Here is a 12,267-nt window from a genome sequence, read left to right as displayed (position 1 = left end):
AACAAAAGGACGGCGCTCTCAGGTCCAAAGGAATTTATTCAAAAAGAAGATTGCACAACGCAAAAACAGTTGCCGCGTTTCGGGTCGGAACCCTTTATCAAGTGCGTAACAGATCCTTTCTTTTTTCAATTCTATTCAATGACTATAATCACGCCTACAGTCCTATGAAAAAGTTTGGGCACCCCTATTAATCTTAATCATTTTTAGTTCTAAATATTTTGGTGTTTGCAGCAGCTATTTCAGTTTGATATATCTAATAACTGATGGACACAGTAATATTTCAGGATTGAAATGAGGTTTATTGAACTAACAGAAAATGTGCAATATGCATTAAACCAAAATTTGAGCGGTGCAAAAGTATGGGCACCTCAACAGAAAAGTGACATTAATATTTAGTAGATCCTCCTTTTGTAACGATAACAGCCTCTAGTCGCTTCCTGTAGCTTTTAATCAGTTCCTGGATCCTGGATGAAGGTATTTTGGACCATTCCTCTTTACAAAACAATTCATGTTCAGTTAAGTTTGATGGTCGCCGAGCATGGACAGCCCGCTTCAAATCATCCCACAGATGTTCAATGATATTCAGGTCTGGGGACTGGGATGGCCATTCCAGAACATTGTAATTGTTCCTCTGCATGAATGCCTGAGGATTTGGAGCGGTGTTTTGGATCATTGTCTTGCTGAAATATCCATCCCCGGCGTAACTTCAACTTCGTCACTGATTCTTGAACATTATTCTCAAGAATCTGCTGATACTGAGTGGAATCCATGCGACCCTCAACTATAACAAGATTCCCGATGCCGGCATTGGCCACACAGCCCCGAAGCATGATGGAACCTCCACCAAATTTTACAGTGGGTAGCATGTGTTTTTCTTGGAATGCTGTTTCTTTTTGGACGCCATGCATAACGCCTTTTTTTATAACCAAACAACTCAATTTTTGTTTCCAAAATGAAGCTGCCTTGTCCAAATGTGCTTTTGCATACCTCAGGCAACTCTATTTGTGGCGTACGTGCAGAAACGGCTTCTTTCTCATCACTCTCCCATACAGCTTCTCCTTGTGCAAAGTGCGCTGTATTGTTGACCGATGCACAGTGACACCATCTGCAGCAAGATGATGCTGCAGCTCTTTGGAGGTGGTCTGTGGATTGTCCTTGACTGTTCTCACCATTCTTCTTCTCTGCCTTTCTGATATTTTTCTTGGCCTGCCACTTCTGGGCTTAACAAGAACTGTCCCTGTGGTCTTCCATTTCCTTACTATGTTCCTCACAGTGGAAACTGACAGGTTAAATCTCTGAGACAACTTTTTGTATCCTTCCCCTGAACAACTATGTTGAACAATCTTTGTTTTCAGATCATTTGAGAGCGGGCTGTCCATACTCGGCGATCATCAAACTTAACTGAACTTGAATTGTTTTGTAAAGAGGAATGGTCCAAAATACCTTCATCCAGGATCCAGGAACTGATTAAAAGCTACAGGAAGCGACTAGAGACTGTTATCTTTGCAAAAGGAGGATCTACTAAATATTAATGTCACTTTTCTGTTGAGGTGCCCATACTTTTGCACCGCTCAAATTTTGGTTTAATGCATATTTCACATTTTCTGTTAGTACATTAAACCTCATTTCAATCCTGAAATATTACTGTGTCCATCAGTTATTAGATATATCAAACTGAAATGGCTGCTGCAAACACCAAAATATTTAGAACTAAAAATGATTAAGATTAATAGGGGTGCCCAAACTTTTTCATAGGACTGTATGTAGGCAAACACTCTCCCTATTGTGTATGATTATCCCCTGACCCTGGTCTATAGTCTCTCACTCTGCCAAATCAGTATCCCTGCACTATGCTGAGGAGGTCCAAAAGACCGAAACAGCGCTGTCCATATCTGGGAATCTGTTCCTTTTGGAATAGAAATACTAATTTGGCAATAAACTCTGCAAAATGTTAGTAGGCTTATTAACTGAGTCATGCATGATGTTAAGGGGGCTACCCTCTAGAGGGAAGCATACAGAGGCACTGTTCTCCTAATTACATCCTGGAGAATAGATTTGTATATTTTTTACCCAGAATCCCTAGCGGAGCAGGAATGACTTGTAAGTCTCCGTACGCCTATGTAGGCACACACTCTCCCTAATGTGTATGATTATACCCTGACCTATAATCACACCAAAATATAATAAAATAATAAGTGTATAATAAGTGAAAAAAGATAATACTTGGTTACAAATGATGCAATATTTCACTGAATGAAGGTGCCACTTCCAACACAGATATACACCCATCACTTGATGACTTCCAGAGACGCAGGGCACCTATTTCATGGTCTCAGCTGAAACTAAGACAATAGTTCATATAGTTTTTTTAGTACCTTTGGGGGTGGAGAAGGGGATTCCTTGATGTATATGAGTGGTCAACATATAACGTAACCATTGAGGGAAGGTGTACCTACTGATCAGTGACAGAATAGTATACAAATATACAGAATGATCTGTAACAGAGATTATCCTATAGATGGACAATAAGAAATACATACAGGTTGATCAGTAGGACTTTAACCCGTCATATAACATCAATAAGACACTGTGATTTTGTGGTAAAAAACATCCTATTACAATATAGCAAAACAAGAGGTCAAGAATATCGTTGAAAAGGCTAATGATGAATAAAGTACATGGAAGATTTGATTTGCTGATGCTTGGAAATACAATATTGCTTGTCTCATGAGATATTGGCTAGATTGGAGGAAAGGTAATAATAATTTTGTTAACTTTGAACTTGAGATGAACTTGGTTATTCCTGCTTGCTAGTACAGTTATTGCATGCAGATACAGCAAAAGTAAAACCTATTAAGAATATGATGATTATTTCAGATACCATGATGCTTGGAGATCACTGAGAAAGTGGAGTGGATTACCAACTAGTATTTGAGGATTTTTGAGAACTCTGTATTATCCTGAAATTGCGCAGAAGATTTGGTTTAAAATCTTGATAGAATAAGAACATGCAGGTGCAAAATGGGTTAAGAATATTTTTAATGATCAAGGAAAGGTTAAAGTTTTTTGTGGTCTTTAGTGATTATATGGAGTAGGGGACAAACTTTTCATATAGAACCCCAATTCCAATGAAGTTGGGACGTTGTGTAAAACATAAATATAAACACAATGCAAGGATTTGCAAATCCTTTTCAACTTATGGAATACATTACAAAGACAAGATATGCAATGTTCAAATGGTTACACTTTATTTGTTTTTTTTTGCAAATATTCACTCATTTTGAATTTCATGTAACACGTTCCAAAAAAGCCAGGATAGGGACATGTTTACCACTGTATTATGTCACCTTTCCTTTTAAAAACACTCAATATGTTTTGGGAAACTGAGGATACTAGTTGTTGAGGATTTGTAGGTTGAATTCTTTCCTATTCTTGCTTGATGTAATACTTCAGTGCACTGATAACAATCAGGACAGTCCTTTTCCTCTTTGGCCTGGAGGACCCCACATCCATGATTTCCAAAAACAATTTGAAATATGGACTTGTCAGACCAGAGGACACTTTTCCACTTTGCATCAGTCTATCTCAGATGAGCTCGGGTCCAGAAAAGCCAGCGGCATTGTTGTTGATATATGGCTTTTGCTTTGCATGGTAGAGTTTTAACTTGCGCTTGTAGATGAAGTGACACACAGTGTTCACTGACAAAGATTTTCTGAAGTGTTCCTGAACCCATGTCGTAATATCTGTCGTAATATCTATAATGATGTTGGTTTTTAATGTAGTGCCGCCTGAGGGATAGAAGGTTATGGACATTCAAAGTTGGTTTTTGGCCAACACAGATTTGCAGAGATTTGTCCAGTTTCTCTGAATCTTTTGATGATTTTATGGACTGTAGATGATGAAATCCCTAAATTCCGTGCTATTGTATGCTGAGAAATGTTGTCCTTAAACTGTTTGCTCATACAGTTCTTCACAAAGTAGTGAACCTCACCCCATCCTTGCTTGTGAATGACTGAACCTTTCGTGGATGCCCTCTTTATACTCAATCTTGACACTCATCTGTTCCAAATAACCGGTTCACTTCTGAAACGCTCCAAATAGGTGTTTTTTGAGCATCATTCAACTTTCCCAGCCTTTCATTGCCCCTGTCCCAGCTTTTTTGGAATGTGTTGCAGGCATCAAATTCAAAATTAGCGAATATTTGCAAAAAAAAAAAAAAAGTTTATTTGAGCATTAAATATTTTGCCTTTGTTTTGTACTCAATTGAATATAGGTTAAAAGGGATTTGGAAATCATCATATTCTGTTTTTATTTATGTTTTACATAACATCCCAACTTCATTGGAATTGGGGTTTGTAGACAAATGAAATAATGTTATGTATAGATTGGAGGCAAAGGAATAAAGAGAATAAGAACTAATCCTTTAAAGGATTAAAAAATAATCCATGATGGGGCAACACGGTGGCTCAACTTTGCAGCGCTAGAGTCCTGGGTTTGAATCCCGCCAAGAACAACATCTGCAAGGAGTTTGTATATTCTCCCCATGTTTGTGTGGATTTCCTCCCATTCTACAAAGACATACTGAGAGAAAAAAAAAAAGTTCATTGTGAGCCCTATATGGGGCTCACAATGAACATTTAAAAAAGAAACAAAAAAAACAACAACACAGAAACACAGAATCTTTCCCTCAAAACTTTACATCAGTCCATCAAAGCTAGGGCTGGGTAATTATGACCCAAATCACAATTCAATTAATAACCCAAATCACAATTGGCAGAAGATTTAACCTCAATTACATTTAATGAACGATTATTTTAGTGTTGCCCCGTGTTACTGTGTTAGGGCTCGTTCACATCTGCGCCCGGGTCTCCGTTATGCAGGTTTCCGTTTCCTGCATAAAACAGAGCAGGAGACGGAAACCTGCAGGATTCTTTCTCACCCATTCATTTGAATGGGTGAGAAAGATGTCTGGCTGTGAGCGGCGGTGAGCGTTTTATTCTCTCCGCCGCGAAACCAGGTTTTTTAATCCAGACATGCAGTACTCTGTGTCCGGATTTTAAAAAAACGGTTTCGAGGCGGAGAGCATAAAATGCTTACCGCCGCTGACAGCCGGACCCGGTCTGTGGTTTCCGTCTTCTTGCATGCAGAAGACAGAAACTACAGAACGGACAGCTGAATGCAGGTGTGAACCTAGCGTCACTTGCAACATCCTTGCTGTTTCATTGCTTAGACAGCCCAGGAATTTACAGGAACTGGAGACTTTTTGCTAAGAAGAATGAACAGCTTTATCATCTGAGAAAACAAAGAGTCTCATCCACAACTTCCACGAAAGACTTTAAGTCATCATTGATGTTAGAGGGGCAATACACGGTATTAAGAACTGGGGTATGTGAACTTTTGAATGGGGTCATTTTGATGTTTTTGGTTGTCATTATAATTTAAAAAGAGAAAATACAGAAGTTTGACAATAAATGGCTTCACCCAACCACTAACCGTGAGTGGAGAAGAAGTTTTTGTGTTGTCATTCATATTCTCTGAAAAAAGGCCAAAAAAACCCCCAAAAAACTGCTGGGGTATGTAAACTTTTTTAGCACAACTGTATGTACACAGTTCTTTTTTTTCCTGAAAGTTCGCATGTGGCTCAGGAACATTCCTTATAGATTTGCTACTCTATACTATATAACTGTATACATAGGATGTTACACTTTTTGATTCCAAGCCTTAGCAGAGTTCTGTGGTCATAATAAACACATGTCCATAACACCAGTGTGGTGTGAAACTTAAATCTGATTAATTATGATTTTCTGACAGCAGGAGGTGCTGGTTTTGTCTGATTTGATAGTAATACATTACAACACTGATAGATTTACGGTATGTTGCATTAATACGTTTAAGCTAAATAAATAATCTGTGTCAGTTAAGGGCATTGTGGCCCAGCAGGTGGCATCAGTGCCACTTACAAAGCCTGAACATTAGTAAAGGTAAAATATACAGCAAACGACCAGGAGATGATAGTTTAAGCACGTTCTCTAAGACTTTGCAAGTAATGGACTGTCACCTTTCTGGCTTTCGGTATCGTGAATAGGTCCTAAAGCTGCAAAAAGCCAAGTCTCAAGCCCAGCTATTTTAATTTGCCAATCACTTACCAATTTGCACGGGCCCAAGTGGGAGAGTGAAACCCAGCACTGCTTGTGTGCACTGGCAAGCGAGCATCCTGATCATTGCCTACTTTCGCCTGTCTCAGTTTTAGCAGACACAATCAGATTAAGAAAAAAGACTGCTCAATTGTTATTAACTCACAGAACATTTAGTTTTTGCTTCATTCCCCTCTCCCTGCTGCGCTAAGCAAATTAAATTACAACGTGAAAACCTCGACACAATGTTCTAGAAAGGATATTAAGTATTCACATTATTTGAGATATATCAGAAAGGTATCAAAAAGGCAATGTAGAAAAGACACTGCTCAGAAAGTGAAGATTATTGACCTTGACATTCAAAGGGGATTTCTTTTCTACATTGAAAAGCCAAGAAAATCCTACTTACCATAAATGGATTATTTACATGCAAGATGTATTATATACGCTTACTGTATTTACCCAGAACTTGAAAGAAATGCAACTACCACTCTCCGAGGACCTTTCATGTCCTTAGAGATGGGAGGCATTATGACATTATATGTAACAGTGCTTCACTTACCATGTGCTATCTATAATACTGGTGTTTTCTTATTTTGTAGAATAACTTTGAGACCACTTGTACCTCTTCAAAATCCTGAACCACTACTGGTTTTGGCAAATACTGATGCTAAATCTTGTAATCTAATCTTGTTGACAATGTACAAGTGGCCTTAGGTTGGAATATTAATCTAACCCCATAACAAGCAATTCATTTGCCTTCCTTGATATTGCCTGATCTGGGTTCCTGTTCCTTGTAGGTCTTAGATCCAGACAACGCCATTCTTCAGTGCATTTACCACCATTCTCCTGTGCTTTTACTTCATTCTCTTCCTGTACCATCAGGCAATCCCAATGTATCATGATGGACCAAAACATCACTGTGATATTTCACTGTAAATTGCGATTCTAATAAAATCACAGTTTCTTAATGTGCTGGTATTTTATATTCCTACCTCCAGATATGTTGTAAATGGCTATAATGGGAATAACCTTTTAATACCGACAAGCTGAAGCTCAGTTTTCTCTTCCCAGCACTGATCATGGATATTGCTATATCTTGTGGTCTATTGAGAGTACCTCTATGTTTTATAGAAACCTTTGTAAGCAGTATGATTTGACAGTGTGATCTTGGGCATAAAAACCTGTGCACCCATAATCTATATGGACTTTTAGTATACTCTATGAAAGATTTGTGTGTAACCAGCAAGGTCACCTCAGTAATGTGGACTTCTAGTTCCAATACCCTTTACTCTTTCCAGAGTTCAATAGGGTTGAGGGGATATCGTCACTCCATAGGGAATGATCACCATTTAGGTGTGTGGAGTCTTATTAAGCCATGAACGCTCCACTGCAATGGAACATGGGAAGAATATGCAAATCTGACTTCCATGATGTAATTAGGATGCCAGTGCCTCAAGTATGCACACCAATAGAGGGCGCTGATTGAGAATGTGCAAGTCTATGTTCCATGATGTAATTAGGAAGACAGAGTCTCAGTCAAGTTCAACAGTGATAATTCCTTGGGGTTATTTAATACCTTTTGACTATGAATTCATCATTTACTATGATATCTTATATATTTACCTCATGCCTTGAGAAAAGGCAGACACCTTCCATTTGATGAAACACGGGGTAATGGCTCTTGTCGATCTCATCACGTCGGTAGACATCCCCCACCGCTAGAAATGCATCCAGGCCTGAGTGCATCAGATCCCACTGATGGGCCGAGGTGTGTGCACGTAGCATGTGCGTCTTATTTATATAGTAATTGTCACCTTTTTTTCTACTAGCATGATCCAAAGGAATAAGTAATTTGTCAAAATTCTGTTCTGTGGTAACAACCGGGCTAAGATTATCATAAACAGAAAAAAGAGGGTTTCCAAATCGTCCTATAAATTCTCTATAAAAGTGCTCCTTGATTCTCTCTTTTATTAGCCACAATGGATGGTATTTCTGGTTGTGTAGATTCTTCCCAACTAAGGATAGAATTTTACTTGTGACGTTTGTATAATCATCTCGCGGAAACTGTCTACCAAGCAATTCTACATGGCTGGAGACATCTGTTGTTGAGGTTTTAGAGGCTATTGTTCGTAAGCATCCAAGTTTTATCCAATTCATCCATATCCCTGGAAAGCCTGTAGTTCTTGAAATCTGAAGAATAGTGTGTTTTGAAGGCCCTATGGGAAAATAGAAAGAAAAAAAAGGTTATATATATACAAAAACAGAATATACAAATATAAATATATACATATACCAGTCAAAAGTTTGTATACAGATTTTGTGTTAATGTTTTTTTTTCTAGTTCTCTTTTATTTTCTATATTGGAAATTCATATTAAAACTATGAAGGTACATATACGGAATTAAGAAGTAAACCAGAATATGTTTTATATTTCAAATTTTTTCAAACTACCCTACTTTTTCTTTGATAATGGCTTTGTACAATATTGCCTTCTCAATCAGCTTCATGAATTAGTAACCAATGCTGGTTATGTGACTGTAGGTTCACACCTGCGTTCAGGTTTCCATCCAGGTGTGGGAAGGGGGGGCGCATGGGGACCCCACTAATGGAAACTAATCTGCTTAATAAAGCAGTTAACTTGGCACTATAAAGGGGTCTTCTGGGTTTCCGCCCGGTTTCCACCTGATAGGGCGGAAAATGCAGAGAGAAAAGCGATTCTTGCAGGACTTTTCTCTACACATTTTTAAAGCAGAATTGGGAACGGAATCCCCAGGTGGAGACAGGGCACAGGTGTGAGCCTAGCCTGAGGAGATCGCTGCAGCCAATCACAGGCCTCATAGGTCACCTCTTCACAAATGGCACATCACCTGCCATTCCTGAAGAGGTCACCTCTGCGACTTGTGATTGGCTACAGTGGCCCCCTAGCACAAACAGGGCATCACTGATGACATCAGCAAGGGAGTTGTATACAGACCAACGGAGAGGCTACCATTGAAAAAGAAGCTTAGGGAGAGTTAAATGCTAGTTATTTATATTCCCAATAACAGCACTACAAAATCATAAAAATATGAACTGGACAATCCCTTTAATGTGACTCAATATGACCATTACTTGAAGGAAACGATGGAGTTAGTTTTATTAATGTGAGGCACATGGAATTATTAATTTAGTATCTCTACCTTTAATAGTAATTCACCCCATGTAACTCATACATTAATGTGTAATATATATGATGATGTTAATTATTAAAAATATGTGGCAAATTGAGGTACTAAACTAGCACCATGTGGCTCATACTAATAATGACGGATCTATCTATATATCTTTTTCTCCCCCTCCAAAGGTATCACTTTTAAATGCAATCCCTGCAACCATCATTCTAAAGCGACAACATGAAAGAGGCTGTCCGTCCCCAAATAGATATTTCATACTGCTGACGCTAGGTTCACACTAGCGCCCAGAGTCCATTCTCAGCTTTCTGTCTTCTGCATGCAGAAGACGGAAAGCTGTCATACCGGGTCCGGCCGTGAGCGCCGGTGAGCGTTTTATGCTCTCCACCACAAAACCGTTTTTTTTTTTTTAAATCGGACACAGAGTACTGCATGCCCGACTCTGTGTCCGATTTTAAAAAAACGGTTTCATGGCGGAGAGCATAAAACGCTGGCCGGCGCTCACAGCTGGACATCTTTCAAACCCATTCAAATGAATGGGTTTGAAAGAATCCTGCAGGTTTCCGTCTCCTGCTTAGTTTTGTGCAGGAAACGAAAACCTGCATGAACGGAGACCGGGCACAGATGTGAACGAGCCCTGACTTGTCCACTATCCACAGGAAATTAACATACATTGCACATATCCTAGGATAAATAATCAGATTAACTATTCTGGCAGTGTCAAAGCAACGTAAGGTACAGTATACTGGGAGAACGTGCAGCTGTGTCTACTCATGTAATAGGAGCGATACAGCACCCACTGTATAGCAGTGATCCAGGAAAGTGAATAACCATTCCTATTACTTGAATAGGAACAGCTGATCTGTGTGGGGTCTGGGTGTCAGACCCCAAAGATCATATACTGATGACCTATCCCCAGGTCTGCCATAGGTAATTGCCTATAAGACCATGCAAGATGTTAGGCCTTATAGGTCCTTGTTAGTATTTCAAAGCATTATCCATATAATTAATTAGGGATATTGAAAAAAAATATATATAGTAAGCTTAATCAAGTTTAGAAAACCCTCTACTGTCAAACAAATAAACCTATTTTTCATTAAAAAAATATATTTCAATGTTTAAAAATAGTTTGTTTGTTTTTTTTTTTTTTTAAAAAAAGCACATTTCCCTTTAAAGATTGATAACATAATTTAGTAAACTATATGTACCATAAAAAGGCTACCTACAAACTTATCCAGGAGTACATTGCTACGTTAGTGCCGACCCACAGTATAATTCCACGATAGTGGTCTCTGCATAGTATAACGTTAGTTTCGCCGACATGATATAATGTAATTTTAGTGATCTCAAACAGTATAATGTCATTTTAGTATCTCCACACAGCATAGTGACATGCTAGTTCCCTCATACAGTATTATGCCACTTTAGTGCCCCCTCATAGTATAATGCCATGATAGTTCCCCCTGCAGAATATAATGCCACGTTAGTTCCCCCCACACAGTATAATGTCATGTTAGCCTGGGTTTACACTACCATTGTTAATGTCAGTTGCTGTCTTCCATTATAGGATGACAGCAATGGACACTAAACTGTTGCAAAGAACAAACACAGACTGATTCTGTGTCTGTTCCACTGACACTACTGTTAACAACTTGACAGACACTATCTTCCGTCATGTGTGGGGTTTTTTGTAACGGAAGATAAGGTTGTGTACACAAAAGTATGTTGTGTAACCCCCTGACCAGGCTATGGGTCTGCTACTTCAGTCAAGCATATTTCACCATTTGAAATGTTTTCACATTTATAAAGTACAATAGGGTTCCTTTTATTTTTCCCTCTGGTAGTTCTCGTCTACTTGCCAGACCAGTTATATCAACAACTCTATAGCTGAAAAGTCAGGCTTGTCAAACGATCCTGAAAGTAGTTCAAGGATTTTAAGCTGTTTTCTTCACTCGAATGGAGACCCATTAATCACAATGATACCAAGAACATCATTGAAGACCAGTTACATTGGAGGAGATGATTACAAAATGCTTTACACTTAAATAATGTCAACAGAGCTGACATTTTGTATCATATGAATTATGGGACATTAGGAACAGTTTCAGATAACCTTACTCATCTAGTTAAGTTTTATTGTTCACATATTGAAAGTCTTTGCAGGTGAAAAAACAAGAACATTTACAAAGAAACTGCATACGGGTTTTGAGTAAAAAAGCACCATGCAGACTGAAATAAGACAGGGAACTGACCAGGAGGTGTGTTTTGTGGGGCAGCCTGCATTTCGTGTTTCAACAAGAGAAAGGTGTTTAATAGTTGCAGTTACACCAACCGGACAGGCATTATTTTATACGTTCTTTTAACCATGATTTGACTCTATCATTTATCTGATTGGGGTTTGCAGGAACTCAACTGCATTCAGAAAAATAGCACTAATTTTCAGTAACAAAGATTTTTGCAACAAACCTTTAAGTATGTAAACTTACTCTTAGGCTAAGGCTCCATGTTACAGAAAAGCTGTTTTTTGTGGCTTTAAAAGAAATGGCCAGTATAAAGGAAGCACTAATTTATTCCCCTTCTGCTAAATCCATTCCTGACTCAAGAAAACACAGCAAAATCTGCAACAACAAAAAATCAGCTTGTCTGCAATATGGAACTCTAAGGGTAAGTTCACATGGAGTTTTTTGGTCAGGGTCTTGAGGCCGTATCCGCATCAAAATCCTGACCAAAAAGACGGCTCCCATTGAAATCAATGGGAGCCACTTGAGAGTTTTTTGCGGGAGCCGTTTCTTCCAGCTCCTGGACAAAAGAAGCGAGGTGCTCATTCTTCAGGCCGAGTCGCCTCGCGATTCGGCCTTAAGACACTCCCTCCATTCATTGGGCCTAATCCGGAGCAGAGTGCGCGGCTGGATGCTGGTGCAGTGCACTGGCTTTCAGTCGCAGCTACCTGGCTTTTGGCT

The 12,267-nt window shown here is 38.9% G+C and overlaps 1 protein-coding gene across 1 annotated transcript in view; it reads right to left on the bottom strand.

The window, feature by feature from the left end:
- The window catches only part of FARS2 (phenylalanyl-tRNA synthetase 2, mitochondrial), a 233,213-nt gene that overhangs the window by 164,870 nt on the left and 56,076 nt on the right, over window positions 1-12,267 (bottom strand). Inside the window, exon 3 of the mRNA XM_075270763.1 lies at window positions 7,761-8,353. Within this exon, the coding sequence (XP_075126864.1) occupies window positions 7,761-8,353 (593 nt within the window). The remainder of the gene's footprint in view (window positions 1-7,760; window positions 8,354-12,267) is intronic.

The sequence above is a fragment of the Leptodactylus fuscus genome, chromosome 4, assembly GCF_031893055.1.
Source record: "Leptodactylus fuscus isolate aLepFus1 chromosome 4, aLepFus1.hap2, whole genome shotgun sequence".
Classification (NCBI taxonomy): Eukaryota; Metazoa; Chordata; class Amphibia; order Anura; family Leptodactylidae; genus Leptodactylus; species Leptodactylus fuscus.
Note: the sequence above shows the minus strand (reverse complement) of the source record. Positions and strands in the feature narration are given on the sequence as shown.